The sequence below is a fragment of the Pelobates fuscus genome, chromosome 2 (genome assembly GCF_036172605.1).
Source record: "Pelobates fuscus isolate aPelFus1 chromosome 2, aPelFus1.pri, whole genome shotgun sequence".
NCBI classification, from domain to species: domain Eukaryota; kingdom Metazoa; phylum Chordata; class Amphibia; order Anura; family Pelobatidae; genus Pelobates; species Pelobates fuscus.
The window spans coordinates 193,254,426-193,271,859 of NC_086318.1; the positions used below are offsets into that span (position 1 = coordinate 193,254,426).

The window sequence follows — 17,434 nt, forward strand, 5'->3', positions numbered from 1 at the left end:
TCTTTTATTGAAGCATATTAGGTGGGATACAGAAATAAAGAGGGGGAAATGCAAAAAAAAGAATTACATGAAAGGGTACGTACATCGACATCTTAAAAAATTACATTTCCTGAGTGATGATGCTTCTTTTTTAATTATGTTATCGTGTCGTGTAGTAACAAAAGCGTGTTGTAGCTATTATCAGTGTCTATCTTGATAGGCTATAGGAGAGTAACAGAAGGCTATGCAAAACTTAGGCACATAGTAAATAAGTAGTGTGTAAGGTCACAGTAGAAAGAACAATGAATAATCCTCAGCCTGGCTAAACAGTGAGGGCTTTCATAAGAAAAAAAAATAAATAAAATAAAATGAATTTAAACATGCTTAATGATATAACTGACAGCATAAAAGTGTAGTTGCTGCACATTCTTAAGTGATTATGATCAGGCTAAATAAGATATCAGCTCGTAAGAATATAGGTCACCTGCAGTATGGCTGCTCGTTATGTGATACGGTAGCCTAACGCTATATCCTTATAGGGCTCTCGGTGAGATAGCTTATAAAATAAGATAAACAAAAGCAGAACAAGGGAACACAACTTAACAAGCTTAACTGAGGCCCCTAGGGTCTCTCAAGGCGATGCACTCTGCCCTCTCGGCCCTTCTCTCCGCTCGAATTTGGGAAGGCTTTTTAATTAGGATTGCAATGGACCAGTAACATTTAGACATAACGCTCATAACCACAATCGGTAAAAAGGAGAGCTGGCTCAGAGACATTACCCCATATGGGTCAAAGGATCTAGGGAGAGGAAGGCCTGTATTGAGGGGGATACATACAGTGTTGGAGAGTTAAACATCTCAGTCCATAAGGCCAAACCCCAATATTGATCGGAGTGTAGAGCAGCTGCAAGAGTTCGGGGATGTCACGGTCTGGTAGCGTGTCGTCAGTCCTAGATCTGAGGTTCCATTTTCAGCCCACACCGAGGCTTGGGAGTGAGCGGGGGCAGTCCAGAGTTGGTGGTGCGTGAGGGTATTGTGTAGCTACCCTGGGTGGATGGTCGTAGTAGTGCCGTGGGCTCGGGTCGCATTGATGAGCAGGCCCGTCCGTGCGGTGTGTATAGCTACTTCGGCCCTTAGTCGGCACTTGAGTTGGGTCTGTCCAGTTATGTACATAGTGACCGCCTAGCTGGGGATGTATACCGGAATTACAGTCCAATCGTGATGAGACGTGGCGTCTGGGTATCGGGTCTCCTCTCCTGCCCCGGAGCCTTGTGAGAGCTGGTGCCCTCCTGCCACGAGCCTGGGACCCATCTCGGTCCAGGTTCGTCCCTTTCGGGAGGATGCGGTGAGCCTTGGTAGTGAGGCTGGGGCGTCGTTGTGCTGCTCGCCGCCTGTGTGGCCGGCACCTTTGGGCCTTGTGCCCTGTTGCTCTCGGCCCGGGAGGGCGCGTGGTGTAGGTTACATTTGCTTGGGACTTAGTGGTGCCCTGAAGGGGAGCTCCAAACCCCCGTTTGCCATCGGTCACATCCCGTTCGGGTAGCACATGGCGGGGTGTCCTCGGCTGTAAGCAAGCCAGCAGCTTGGCCCAGAAGCGGTCGAAGGCTGCTTCCAGGGGGTCCCTTGGATGTCCATCGATACATGTCGTGTCCCTTTGCTGCAGCCGCTTGTTTCGTATCTCCGCGTGCGGGTCCGCCATATTGGAGGCCCTCAATTCCCCTTCGTTCAGTACAGGCGTTGTGCCCGTCATGTAGCACGGTGTTTGGGGCACTCCATCTGGCGGAGACCGGGTTAACCCCCACCGGTCCACAGGGGGGGGGGAGGTGAGTCACAGTCGCTTGAGACGTTCAGCCTCGGGTAGGAAGGCGGCCGCCCTTCCTCCCTGTCTCCTCCGTTAGGCCGCATTCTGCCACTGCGGTTCCCGGTCATGCCGGTTGTCGAGAAAGGTATCAGCAGGTTCGTGCCCTCTTCCCCAGTCCAGGGGGTTGATTGGTAGGCAGCTGTCGTTGCTGTATTCCTAGTTTTTGGCAGAATTTGATCCCTGACAGCAGGAGCTCGTGCTGAGTGCGTCTTGTTAGTTTGGCAGTCAGGCCCCGCCCCGTATTGAACATAATTTAATATAAAAAATATATAAAAAAATGGGAGAAAATTTTTTTTTTTTAATTTTTTTTAGTTCTATGTGACATTTTAACTGTGGATGTCAAAATACTGTTTGCTTTTACTGCAATACAATACACATATTTGTATTCAGCGATGTCTCACATGTAAAACAGTACCCCCTATGTACAGGTTTTATGGTGTTTTGGGAAGTTACAGGGTCAAATATAGCGTGTTACATTTGAAATTGAAATTCGCCAGATTGGTTACGTTGCCTTTGAGACTGTATAGTAGCCCAGGATTTAAATTTATACCCATAATGGCATACCATTTGCAATAGTAGACAACCCAAGGTATTGCAAATGGGGTATGTCCAGTCTTTTTTAGTAGCCATTTGGTCACAAACACTGGCCAAAGTTAGCGTTAGTATTTGTTTGTGTGTGAAAAATGCAAAAAACGCCAATTTTGGCCAGTGTTTGTGACTAAGTGGCTACTAAAAAAGTCTGGACAAACCCCATTTGCAATACCTTGGGTTGTCTACTATTGCAAATGGTATGCCATCATAGGGGTAATTTTCATTCTTGGGCTACCATAGGGTCACAAAGGCAACGTAAGCAATCTGGCGAATTTTAATGTGAAAAAAATGAAACACAAGCCTTATATTTGACGCTGTAACTTTTGAAAACACCATAAAACCTGTACATGTGGGGTACTGTTGTACTCGGGAGACTTCGCTCAACACAAATATTTGTATTTCAAAACAGTAAAAAGTATTGCAGCAATAATATCGTCCGTGTAAGTGCTGTTTGTGCGTGAAAAATGCAGAAAACGTCACTTTTACTGGCGATATCATCGTTGTAATACATTTTACTGTTTTGAAACACTAATATCTGTGTTCAGCAAAGTCTCCCGAGTAAAACAGTACCCCCCATGTACAGGTTTTATGGTGTCTTGGAAAGTTATAGGGTTAAATATAGTGCTAGCAAATTAAATTCCCTATACTTTCGGCATGGGTTGTCAGGCAGGTCCCGCTAATTGTAATTAATTAGGATACCTAATTATGTAAAATTATTACATAAATATATGTGTAGAATTAATATATGTATATATATATATACATATGTGTATATATACGTATATATATATATATAATTTTTTTTCAATATTTTTATTTATATATAGGTATATATATAGTGATATATACGTATATATTTATGTATATAGATATATATATTATGATATATATATTATTTTGTTCTACGTGTATTTTGATATAAATATATATATTAATATCACAATACAGTTAAAACGAAATAACACATCTATATATTTTTTAATTATTTATTTTTAAATATTTTAATATTTTTTTAATTTTATTTTTTTACGTATTTACATATATATTTTTTATATATTATATATAAATATATATATAACAATAATTATATATATATTTAATCAGTATCAGTCTACGTGTAATTTGATATTAATATATATATATATATATATATATTAATATTTAAATACACATCGTGTATGTGTAAATGTGTATGTGTGTGTGTGTGTATGTGTATATATATATACTTAGATCATATATATATAATATATATGATCTAAGTATATTTTATTTGTAACTGTAATTTTTTTAATTTCTTTTTTTAACTAATATTTTTTTTTTTTCCACAGGACAGGGGGCAATGACAGTGTCAGCCAGTGATTTCACATCACTGGCTGACACACAGGATCAGTGATCACAGTGACTGCCTGTCACTGTGATCACCTCCTGCAGATTGGGTAATTGACCACAGGGGGGAGTGCCTGGGTGGTGCAAGCACTCCCCCCTTCCAATCTGCAGGGGGATCACTGTGCCAGTTACATGTGTCAGCCAATAGGCTGACACATGTAACACTGATCGCAGTGACAGGCTGTCACTGCGATCAGAGCGCTCTGAGATCGCAGTGACAGCCTGTCACTGCGATCTCAGACTTAGCAGATCGCGGTCACTGACCCCAGGGGGACTGCCTGGGGGGCCAGGTAAGTCCCCCGACCGCGATCTGCAGAAGGGGAAAGCCACCGGCCGCATGTGTCAGCCGATTTGAAATCGGCTGACACATGCTGAATACTGGTCGCAGTGACAGCCTGTCACTGCGATCAGAGACTGCAGATCGCGGTCACCGGCCACAGGGGGGGTTGCCTGGGGGGCCAGGCATCCCCCCCGACCGCGATCTGCAGCGGGCGAATAGCGCCGGCCACGTGGGCGGCCATTATGGCGAGGACGTACTATTACGCCCGCCGGGGTTTAAGAGCCGGTTCCTGCAGGGCGTAATAGTACGTCCTCCGGATTTAAAGGGTTAAACAGAAGAAAATACGCCTTCTGAAGTGGCCCAGTCAGAGTCCTGACCTCAACCTGATTGAGATGCTGTGGCATGACCTCAAGAAAGCGATTCACACCAGACATCCCAAGAATATTGCTGAACTGAAACAGTTCTGTAAAGAGGAATGGTCAAGAATTACTCCTGACTGTTGTGCACGTCTGATCTGTAACTACAGGAAACGTTTGGTTTAAGTTATTGCTGCCAAAGGAGGTTCAACCAGTTATTAAATTCAAGGGTTCACATACTTTTTCCACCTGCAATTTTCCACCTGCACAGAGCTCCGCAGCAATAATACTCCCTCTGTGTAAGGCAGAGCTCCGCAGCAAAAATACTCCCTCTGTGTAAGGCAGAGCTCCGCAGCAATAATACTCCCTCTGTGTAAGGCAGAGCTCCGCAGTAATAATGCTAGGCGGTGTACATGCAGTACACTGCCTTATACAGGGGTAAGGGAATCCCACCGCGAGTTTTTCCAACTGTTATCACACATTACAGAGTTTGACTGAAGCAACTTTAGGGCAATCTGCCCACATCTAACATGGCGTCTCCCATTCGGTTCACCCGCAGTCATAATTCAGTCTCCGGCGCATTCATTTGACGTCTTCGGCACTCTCCCACCCCCACCCTCCCTTCCCCAAAATTCGACTTGCATGCCGGGAGCTGTCAGCCGGGCAGTGAGCGGTGCCCCTCGGAGCAGGTGAGATTTGCACTGTTTGCCGGGGGCATTGGATGACACCGTGTAGTGATGTCACAGAGGAGTGACGTCATAGTTCTCTCGGTGACGGAATACACTGTCAGATGGTAGCTTTATGGACAAGGCCTGCCAGCAGATAGTACAGGCAGCCGGGCAGGTGTGAGGCATCTAGCTGCCATTAAACAGGGGACATGGACATAATTTAAATAACCAGATGGGGGATATCATTATTTAACCCGTACAATGATAAGATATGAGAGATGGGTTTTGTATTACTTACACAAAGCTTCATCATCACCTTCTAATAATTATAGAGATGCGACCTATCCTCTATGTGAGGGTCTTTGTGTTTAGAGAATGAATGGGCCCACAAAGAGGATATATAAGGAGAATGGCAGGTATTGTCTGTGAAACCCAGGAACTGATGGAATGTTCTGGTGATGCCAATAAGAGCTTTTTTATTCAGCTTAGTAAAACAAAATAGTCAGGAATTCCAAATGTAAATGTATGGCTGCAATTAGGATGCCATTACTGAGAGGTTGGAATGAGTGAGGTTTTTTGTTTTTTTTTGCTGGAGATAAGTGTAACTGGCCTTTGTTTATTGCAGCCAACATTAGGCGGTAGGGAGCATAAGCAGTTCTAGATAAAATGAGAAATGTATAGCACTTTAGAAGTGAGCTAAAAATCAGGTATCTTACCTTTTTAAGATGCTCTTTTGCCTTGCTTGGTCTGTGAAAATGCATGTGATGAAATCAAACAATGGAGACATTCTCAATGGTCAGTAACTTCGGCACAGGGCACACACACAAGGTTATTGGTACCTTATTCAGACAATGGTATTGTGACATGTGTTTGTAAGGACAAACATGAAAATCCATGTAAAATAGTGTTCAAAATGGTGTGCTTAAAAATTAAACTTGTGCAATTAAGCTGAATTCATAAGTGCTCAATTTCAATAGTAATGTATGCGTGTTGATGTACCGTAGATTACTTGGTGATTATCATTCCATATCTCCATTGCCCACGTTTAAAGTTAGGGGACAATTAATATTTAGTGGAATTTACCGGCTTTCGTTTCGTGTGCTGGATTTAGCTTATTGACTGTTCAGTACCTATGCCCCTTCCTTCCTCCAGGCCTCCACTGTATCATTAAGGTTTTCTGACAGCTGGTCATAGGCTAAAAGTGTCAACTAATTCTTTCAACCTATCACTGGCCAGCAAAGAAAACCTTCCAAGACTGTATGGTGGTCATAGGAAGGACAGGGAAAACTGAGCTGTTTGGTGACGGGGGACCAACTTCGGAGTTAAAACGCTTGAAGGCAAGATGAAGTTGTTATGGGGTGCAAGAGTTCTTTTAAAGGAATACTATAGCGTTAGGAATACAAACTTGTATTCCTAACACCATAGTGTTATACTCCTGTTTAGATTAGAGCCCCCCCAAGTTTAATAAAAAGAACGGTGTGTAATCACGAAAATCCTAATGCTTTCTTTCTGTAATGATTGACTCTATGCCAAAACTATCAACCGAATAAACACATAATGTTTTTTTTTTTGTTTTTTTTAAATTGAATAAAAAGAATGGAAATAAAGGGATTTACTTATCTGGTCTGCTGACCCTTCTCACTCTTCTTGTCCAATCAAATTATACCCATAGAATCCTTATGGACGAAAAACTAATGCATGTCATGAGCCATGAATTTTTTTTTTCTTTGTTAAGAACTCCAAGCACAATAACCACTATAGCTTCTTACCCCAGGTGAGAAGTCAAACCATTGGCAACAGTTTGACTACTTACATTAGATGGGAGCTCAAAGGCTGTATAGTATTTATTATGCTTTGATTTTTCCTTTAAGCAGGTATGTTTGTAAGCTTAGATCTTCTTTGCCGATAACACTTCCCAGTCATACGACCAAGTAATATTCAAGTAACATGGTAAAATGTCATGTGACACAATGCTTAGTGTAATATTCTTTTAGGACAGTCATAAAACTTATGCCTGTGAGACAGACACATGTGACTTGGGTGCAGCTTTAAGAATCTCCAGAAAGGTATATTCCATGTTTCTCTCTGGAATTTGCATTTTAAGGTAAATGGGAATGTTCTATTAAATATGTAATAAACACATTTTGAGCAAATTTGTATTAGACTTAAAGCAACACTTCAAGCACTCTAACCATTACAGCACACCACAATGTAATTGGTCAAACCGGTTTATAATGATTTATCTTATTACCTGGGATCCACCGGACACTGCTCCCCACCTCTGACTTTAGAGCAGGGGTGTCCAAACTTTTTTCAAAGAGGGCCAGATTTGATTAAGTGAACATGCGTGAGGGCCGATCATGCTGCCTGACATTCTTTAAACCATTAAAATTAAATGCAAATTAACTATTTTATGCAAAGTTTATTGCAAGCGGCATATTTTTCATTTCATCTCTTTATTCTGTCCCTTCTCTCTTTTATTCTGTACCTTCATTCTCTGTCCCTTCATCTCTGCTTCCAGGGAGAAGGAACCAAATCTTGCGATCTCTTGGCCCCCAGTGAAGCCCCAAGCACCGCTCAGGACCAGGGCGTTCAAAGATCCAGGGATCCTGAAGAGCGCTCGGGGATTCACTGGGGGCCACAACAGATAGATTAGCCAAATTACCTGTGGGGCCGTATGAAATCGGAACGCGGGCCGGACTTTGGACATGACTGCTTTAGAGAGTCAGACGCTCTCGGTCTGAGTTTAGCCTTGCTGTACAAGGCTGAACTTATTGGCTGAGAGCGTTCAGGTGGTGATGTCAATGAGTCAGCCCTGCACTGCAGGGTTTAGTTCTCGAGTACCAACTTGAGCTTCTGGTTCTCTGAAGACCCTAGTGGAGGATTGGATCGCTACCCAGCGGACCCAGATTTAAGAAGCCAGGAGTGCACACTCTAGCGGTTATGGTGTAATATTCCTTTAAATAAAATTTAGCATTAACCTACCAGAGCCCAGTTAATCTTTAATTTCACAAGTTGTTTATATATTTTGAGGTGTTATCTAGATGGTAGGTCATGTGAGGCAAGTTCCTTGACTCGCCTGTCAGATTATGGAAAATAAGCAAAATACATTTTGTAAGGGTTATTTCAAGCACCATGACCACTTCAGTCATTTCAGGTATTGTTTTAATCATGCTTGGAGTCTGTATGTGCAGTATTTTGCAATGAAAAGCTGCACATACGAAGATTAACACTCTGCTCCTGGAGCTGTAACTCCACCTCTCCACAACACTATTAGCCATGCAGAATTAGGAGTTCCATGTAACTAATGTTCAATCTATGAAAAATCAGTGTCTGACACAGCATGCACAGCATTCTAATGTCAGACAGCCAATGGTGGCACACTAGCTTACAACTGAGCTTTCTAGTTGCCTGATTGACAACTTAAGGGGGTTGCCTCCCAGCATTAAAGGGACTCTCCAGTGCCAGGAAAACAAATCGTTTTCCTGGCACTGCAGGTCCCCTCTCCCTCTCACCCCCCATCCCAAGTTGCTGAAGGGGTTAAAACCCCTTCAGTGACTTACATGTATCCAGCGCCGATGTCCCTCGGCGTTGGTTCAGGGTCCGCCCACGCTCCTCCCCTGCCGACGTCACCCGGCGGGGGAGACCTAATGCGCCTGCGCGGCAATGCCGCGCACGCACGTTAGTCCACCCCATAGGAAACCATTGAAAAATGCTTTCTTATGGGGATTTCAGCAACGCTGGAGGTCCTCAAATAGCGTGAGGACGTCCAGCGACGCTACAGCACCCAAAAAGTGTGCTATAAACCCGGACTTGCGCTCTAGTGGCTGTCTAGTAGACAGCCACTAGAGGAGGAGTTAACCCTGCAAGGTAAATATTGCAGTTTATGAAAACTGCAATATTTACAATTGCAGGGTTAAGGGTAGTGGGAGTTAGCACCCAGACCACTCCAATGGGCAGAAGTGGTCTGGGTGCCTGGAGTGTCCCTTAAATAATCCGCACTCATGAGTAAGTGTGCATTCAAGGTACACTTTGCAATAATACAGCATCTTAATGGTGCTTTTTAAGTTAGAGTGACTATTTCGGAAAACAAATGTAATATTTAAATAAGCTTACATTTGTCTAAAAGCACATTTATGCCTTTTATAAGTGACTTGTACTGATTGTTCTGTAGCTTTCCATTTCAGACAATGTGCTTCAAATTTGGCCATAATTTAGGCAGATTTATAGATGCTACACGGCTTCTGCTCTTACTTAAAAACTGTTTTATTGAGAATTTTATGGGTTGACTGGATATAATATGAGCAGTTGGAAATTGGGAAGGCACAGTAAAGGTAACAATATGAATTCACAACATAAGAAGGTATGGATGAATGTATGGATGTGTGTGTGTGTGTGTGTGTGTATATATATATATATATATATATATATATATCTTTATATACACACACACATTTTTTGTAAAATGTATTTATTTTAAATTTGGCTTCTGCAGCTTTCTGTAGTGGTTATAATGCCAGGAGTTATGTGGAGCCATCTAGAGTAATCTGTGAAAGCATTTTGGCATGGTTCAATGCTTACCTGGGTCCCATGCTGCATCCAGTCTTCTCCGGCTGGAGATGCCAAAGTACAGTTGCAAGAAAAAGTATGTGAACCCTTTGGAATGATATGGATCTCTGCACAAATTGGTCATAAAATGTGATCTGATCATCATCTAAGTCACAACAATAGTCAATCACAGTCTGCTTAAACTAATAACACACACAGAATGAAATGTTGCCATGTTTTTATTGAACACACCATGTAAACATTCACAGTGCAGGTGGAAAAAGTATGTGAAACCCTAGACTAATGACATCTCCAAGAGCTGAGATGTCAGCCAACTGGAGTCCAATCAATGAGATGAGATTGGAGGTGTTGGTTACAGCTGCCCTGCCCTATAAAAACTTGCATAAAACTGGAAAGGGTTATAAAAGTATCTCCAAAAGCCTTGCTGTTCATCAGTCCACAGTAAGACAAATTGTCTATAAATGGAGAAAGTTCAGCACTGCTGCTACTCTCCCTAGGAGTGGCCGTCCTGTAAAGATGACTGCAAGAGCACAGCGCAGACTGCTCAATGAGGTGAAGAAGAATCCTAGTGTCAGCTAAAGACTTACAAAAGTCACTGGCAAATGCTAACATCCCTGTTAGCGAATCTACAATACGTAAAACACTAAACAAGAATGGATTTCATGGGAGGATACCACAGAGGAAGCCACTGCTGTCCAAACAAAACTTTGCTGCACGTTTACAGTTTGTACAAGAGCACCTGGATGTTCCACAGCAATACTGGCAAAATATTCTGTGGACAGATGAAACCAAAGTTGAGTTGTTTGGAAGAAACACACAACACTATGTGTGGCGAAAAGGAGGCACAGCACACCAACATCAAAACCTCATCCCAACTGTGAAGTATGGTGGTGGGGGCATCATGGTTTGGGGCTGCTTTGCTGCGTCAGGACCTGGACGTATTGCTATCATCGAAGGAAAAATTAATTCCCAAGTTTATCAAGACATTTTGCAGGAGAACTTAAGGCCATCTGTCTACCAGTTGAAGCTCAACAGAAGATGGGTGTTGCAACAGGACAATGACCCAAAGCATAGAAGTAACTCAACAACAGAATGGCTTAAACAGAAGAAAATACGCCTTCTGAAGTGGCCCAGTCAGAGTCCTGACCTCAACCCGATTGAGATGCTGTGGCATGACCTCAAGAAAGCGATTCACACCAGACATCCCAAGAATATTGCTGAACTGAAACAGTTCTGTAAAGAGGAATGGTCAAGAATTACTCCTGACCTTTGTGCACGTCTGATCTGCAACTACAGGAAACGTTTGGTTGAAGTTATTGCTGCCAAAGGAGGTTCAACCAGTTATTAAATCCAAGGGTTCACATACTTTTTCCACTTGCACTGTGAATGTTTACATGGTGTGTTCAATAAAAACATGGCAACATTTCATTCTTTGTGTGTTATTAGTTTAAGCAGACTGTGATTGTCTATTGTTGTGACTTAGATGATGATCAGATCACATTTTATGACCAATTTGTGCAGAGATCCATATCATTCCAAAGGGTTCACATACTTTTTCTTGCAACTGTATGTGTTCGTTTATTGCCTTGGAGTGTCAGCTAAGCATTCTCATCCAGTGAATGAGTAGAAAGAATTCTTCAATTGAACAATATTTACATCTGGCTTCACCACCTCTGAGAAGACCAGAAGCCGCACGGGAGCCTGGAGAGATCCACGTAAGTGTGAAACTACATGATTATACAGATTACTATGGTATGGCTTCATTTCTGGCACCATTACCACTGCAGTGGGCTGTAGTTATGATGTTGCTCATGGTGTTTCTTTAGCTTGTTAAATAATTGCATTCATTTTTCCCACTCATTAATACATATGGAGGGGCAAAGAGTATGCCATACAATTTATATTTATTGATTTATTTTTTTGAGGTTCCTGTGTGCCTGGGAATTTACCACCTCCTTTTATCATTGAAGGCACAATGAAATCTTACAGTTGTGCTAATTTTTATTTTATTAACTGGCCTTTTTGTGGAGAATATACAATCACAAGCAGCCCTAACAAAACTCCATGTGTTTCTTCCTACCCTGCAGAAGGATATGATTCCTGCTTGGTAGCATCCGGTCATACTTGTTCTACTTACTGTCTCATCTATTACCAAGGTGATATAGTGAGCACTAATCCTGCACATGTTTGTTCCAGTAATTAAGTGATATTACTGGTCTGATGAGTTTAGCCACTCCTTTTGTGGAACTTGCTCATTGACCTGGTTTAAAAGAGAGGCATATTATTGACTCTGAATTTTGTATTTTTATTGATCTTATCAGATGTACGTTACATCTTTATCACACAAATGCCATTAGTTGCAAATTCCTTTTCCTTCAACGGAGATGCATGTGTGACATTTTGTGTGCACCTATTATTTTAAAATAAAATTGTAATGTTTCTTCAATGTGAAACTATTCTTAGTTTAGTTTGCGTTTTCATAAGAACAAATAAAACTATCCCATTTTTATATAAATGTAAACTGTTTAGCTTCTTTACTAGAAGAAAATGTAAAATTCAGTGGCATCCTGAATGGGGTAAGCAGGGAATTTACCCTAGTTGATGCATGCTATTTAACACCAAACAAAACCTAAAAAAAGCTGTGTTAACAGTACTTAAGCATTCACCAGCTAATAAGCACACTGACACCCCTAAACATCAGTGTCAAACGTACAGTGGGGTGATATTTCCTGTCACACGTCCAGGTGATGTTATTAAGTCATGGTTGACTGGGCATACTTATATGTACATAAGTGCCCATGTGCCTTTACATCATCTGTTCACATGGCACGATATGGTAAAAATCATATGCATTGCCTGCTCTAACTGTACCAAAACCATTTGGAATAAGATATAAATAAGCTAACATAGAGCTTTCAATCACGAAAATCATATTGTGACTCACCACTTCAAACAAATGGTGATAACTCCAATACAGTATTTATAAAGTAAACAAACCCATTAGTTGGATGTATAAAATGTTACTTTTATTGTGAATTATTTAAAAATAATAAAATCTACATTTTAGACATCTCCATTAACCTGTTTGCTTACTTTGAAGATATAAATAAAGACTGCAACCATATCAATGCTGCCAGTGGACTTGCTGTTTAAGATGACGTCTGAAACTTGACGAAAACATCTCTGGAGACCCCACATTGCAATAAAGCTGCCTTTGCAAGTTAAAACAGTCGTCGACATAAGCGTAGCCTATTTAGGGAAAAAGTGAGGAAAGTGTTCCTCTTATATAATGTGACTTTACCTATGCAGAGATATCTTCATACATCACATTTATTTTTCTGTTGCAGGCTCTGCTTTTGTCTTCCCTATATGCTGTGCAGACAGACAGTTTAGTATGGTGTTTTTACAGATTCTGGTCATCACAGGTGCTCTGCATATCCATATCTTTAGAGCAGTTTAATGGTCACATATTCCTCCTCCCACAGGTGATGGTTTCTGCTGAGCACCGAGCTGGTCTCTAGTGGGACGTGGTGGGAGAATGAACACAGAGGAATTGGAACTACTGAGTGACTCCAAATATAGAAACTATGTGGCAGCGGTCGATAAAGCGTTAAAGAACTTTGAGTATTCCAGTGAATGGGCTGATTTAATATCTGCACTTGGGAAACTAAACAAGGTATGTATGACCAGTGCTAATTGGAGAAGATCCTGAACTCAATGAAGAAACCAAGATCCATAGGGTGCCTTTTATATCCCTTGGCAAAAGGAATGTATCTCTGTGTCTGTGTTCACCCTTCTTTTAGAGATATAGAGTTACCTGCCTCACATTAATGTACACTGAGGATAATTAATACAATATACTACATATGATCAGTATACCATATAATAAAATATTGCCTATTCAGTCTTTTCTCTTATATATTTTCAATATTTTTACTGTGTTATCCTTTGCTACTTCTCTTTGAAGGCTTATCCACATGTCTATGAAATATTTCTTGTAAAGTAGTATTTCTCGTATTCTATTTCAGCCTTTCACACGCACGTGGCTGTTCACTAAAGTGAGAATTCATCGTGGATTTTAAATTTAAAGCCAAAGTATCTGAACTTGCAGCTTAGCTGGTTTAGAGAACATTTCCATGGCGGCTATTTTGGTCTTAAATTTGAATTCTCCCCTTACCAATGAACATCAAATTATGTCCTCATATTCATTGCCCTTTCTATTAATGTCCTAATTTGTGGTTTTATTTAATTCTTTAATATGATTCAACATTGTTTCCATTATGGCACATTTCTCTCCTAGAACTTTTTTAAGCAAAGCCATGTCGAATTTTAGTGTGTCTTCTTTGGCTTCTCATACATGTTTGGTCTTTATGATGTCTTGGTTTTCATAACTGGTGCAGAACTGACTCACTCATGGTGGGAACTAATGGAATGTCTCTGATTATTCTCTTCGTTTGATGCCCCACATTTAAAATGATGCCCCACTTCCATGATAGCAACAGTCCTTTGCAAATCTCTCTCATCATTTTAACCCCTTAAGGACCAAACTTCTGGAATAAAAGGGAATCATGACATGTCACACATGTCCTGTGTCCTTAAGGGGTTAAAAGAGGTCTCATCGGGGATATTGAAGAATATAATTTAGTATATGTTTTGCTACTATATGGTGATTTCAGTACTACCAGGTGTTTATCTGCTTTTCTATATTGATTGTTCTAACAAAAGTAATTTGAAATTACTCTTAAGTCTTCTGACCATGTTATCCACTGCCCTTAGTTTGTGTAGCAAGTTATGTGTGTAAATATGATGGTTTATTAAACCCAATAAGACCAAAAACATGTCAGAACCTTTATTAAAACAATGGTTTTGTATAACCTTGGCAAGCTTACATTAGAATCGGGAAACTACAACACAACAGCTGTACTTGAGCTAAGGACTTGCTGGCTGAGGGTTAGGAGGGTCACAGTTCAGAAACGGGTAAAAGGTATACTGTTACTCTGCTTTAAGTTATTATTTTTTTTTGTACATGTCCTGTCCATTTTGACAATATATCATAGGAATATAATGGAATCCGTTTTAAATTTGACTCTCTTTCTTTCTCAGGTATTACAAAACAATGCAAAGTATCAAGTTGTTCCCAAAAAGTTAACCATAGGTAAAAGATTGGCACAATGCCTTCACCCAGCATTACCTGGTGGGGTTCACAGGAAAGCACTGGAAACTTACGAAATAATTTTCAAAATTATTGGACCAAAGCGCCTGGCCAAAGACCTGTTCCTGTACAGGTAATTAAAGCAACAGTCAACCTCCTTTTTTTTTTTTTTTCTTGTTTTTTTTAATGTATGAAACTGTAATTTTATGATTCATGTTCACCATTTTCCTTATATGGCATATTGTTTCCATTTTCTTTAATGTTGCTGGGATCACTAACTATCTTTACAGAAAGTGTGATGTTATCTAAGAGTCCATAAGATCAGCTGTCATCAGTCCCTTTATTTATACATCATACTTTATTATAGCAGGTTAAGATCCCGACCAGATGGCTGGGAATTCATTGCATTGCATTGCATGAGATAACTCTCATGTTGAGGTTTGCGTCATTTACTGTTCATTCCTTTGCATTAGTCAAATCTACAGTTATTTACTAAACTGTGAACTATAATCTAAATTGCAGCATTTTTGATAAAATAGCCAAGCTGTAACTATGGCAGAGTATGTCTAAATTTAAAGAAATACCGATTACTAGTTGACTGGCTAATATGCCCATTAAGACATCTTTCTGATACCCTACATGAAATCTTACTGGCAACAGTCCTCACTAATCATACTTAGGGGCCTCCTGAAAACTAGGAAAGCATGTAGTGCCATAAGATTAAAGGAGCACTATAGTGCAAGGAAAACAAACTTGTTTACCTGGCACTATAGGTTCATTAGGTCCCCCCCACCCTCAGGGCCCCCCTTCCGCCGGGCGGAATGGGTTAAAACCCCCTTCAGCCACTTACCTTTCTTCAGCGCCAGGTTCCCACTGTGCTGGGGAACTCTCCACCCCCTGCCGACATCAGATCTGAATGCGCATGCACGGCAAGAGCCGCAAGCGCATTCAAACAGCCAATAAGAAAGCATTACTCAATGCTTTCCTATGGACGTCCAGCGTCCACAGTGAGAATCGCGGAAGCGGCTGTCATGAGACAGCCACTAGAGGCTGGATTAACCCTCAGTGAAACATAGCAGTTTCTCTGAAACTGCTATGTTTTCAGCTGCAGGGTTAAAACTAGAGGGACCTGGCACCCAGACCACTTAATTGAGCTGAAGTGGACTGGTCCTTTAAGCTGTTCCTTAGCATATTTTGTCAACATTCTAAAATTTTGATTTTTATAGATATTTGTACATTGCAGGAGACTATTTAAAGATACTTGGTATTATTATTTTGTCAGATTTTAATTTTTTTTTTTTTTTAAACAACCACTCTAAATGCAGTATTTATTTTATGATTAAAATATTCTCAATCTTTTCCTCCAGCTCTGGCCTTTTTCCTCTACTTACAAACGCTGCTATGTCTGTAAAACCAGCATTACTTAGCCTGTATGAGACCTATTACCTACCTCTAGGTAAGACCTTAAAACCAGGACTGCAAGGATTGCTTACCGGCATTCTTCCTGGCTTGGAGGAGGGCTCAGAATATTACGACAGGTTGGTGAAATTTTTAAATTTTTTTTTTTTTTTTAATTCTTTATTTTTGCAGTGCGTATATTGGTTACAGGCATACATATGGTACCCCAACGGCATTCCATATGCAGGTTCCAGGACATTAGTTACAGTGGGGGTAGGAAGACAATGCACTTTTTGTTTTTGTTTTGTATAAATCACATTAATTTAGCAAGCTAATAAGTGTCGCTCTGTGGCATAACATGCGTGGTCGGACTTGCGAGTGGGTTATTTATTCTAACATAACATTAGATTATTATTACGCATTTGGTGCTCCAGCTGTTTCACCGCTAGTATTATCAGAATATGCTATAGGAGCATAAAGACAAGCTTGGCTAAGAGTTACAATTTGCTGGGGTTAGCATGACAAAGTTAGTCGTTTGTTGTGTGGTTAGATGCTGTCAGGCCTGGGATCTACGTAGTTAGCACTGATGGGGTTAATTGTCAGTGCTTATGTGCAGCATCTTTGTCAGCAGTGGCCTGTTTATACCAGTAGTTGTCAGGTTGTGATGTCAGGTAAGTCAGAGTGTGTGTGAGTCAGTGGATACCGTTTGTTTGTGTTTGCAGGTACGGCATTATAGAGTCCATAGTAAGTGTCCAGGATTAGCCGATGCCCAGGCTTGGTTGTGGACATATAGGGCTGTAAGAGGCCCGGCTGCACAGTTCAGTTAAGCCCTCTTCAGAGCCCTGGGTGATCCCGGGGGCCTGCTTCTGCGGCTGGCGGTTTTGAGCGCTTCTACTGTGGGTCGCGGTCCTTCCCTGTGTGGGAGTTGTCGAGGATCCGAGTATGAAGTTCCCTCCAGTGGGCTCGGGTCTTCTGTGTCGGAGTTTGGTGTTCAGGGCAGGAGCTCCCGAATGTCTGCTGCTGGATTGGGCTTGTTTGGTGTAGTTGTGTGGTCCGTGCGTTAGGGATGCCTGAGGGGAACTCTCTCTGTTCCCGCCTTTTGTCTCTCCACTCGCGGTTCTTTGTCGGAACTGGTAGCCGCTTAAGGTGGGTAGCTGGCTGGTCTCGGGGGCATGTGAGGTCCACAAGTCGGCTCTGC

General features: G+C 41.3%; 1 protein-coding gene across 3 annotated transcripts in view; it reads left to right on the forward strand.

Annotated features, from left to right (window-relative positions):
* The first annotated feature begins 5,065 nt into the window (after positions 1–5,065).
* Positions 5,066–17,434, forward strand: part of DOP1A (DOP1 leucine zipper like protein A) — an 88,758-nt gene continuing 76,389 nt past the window's right edge. For all 3 annotated transcript variants that reach the window (XM_063443033.1, XM_063443035.1, XM_063443034.1), the window contains exons 1-4: positions 5,066–5,138; positions 13,172–13,362; positions 14,790–14,971; positions 16,206–16,376. In XM_063443033.1, the coding sequence (XP_063299103.1) occupies positions 13,225–13,362; positions 14,790–14,971; positions 16,206–16,376 (491 nt within the window). In that variant the 5' untranslated portion in view covers positions 5,066–5,138; positions 13,172–13,224. The remainder of the gene's footprint in view (positions 5,139–13,171; positions 13,363–14,789; positions 14,972–16,205; positions 16,377–17,434) is intronic.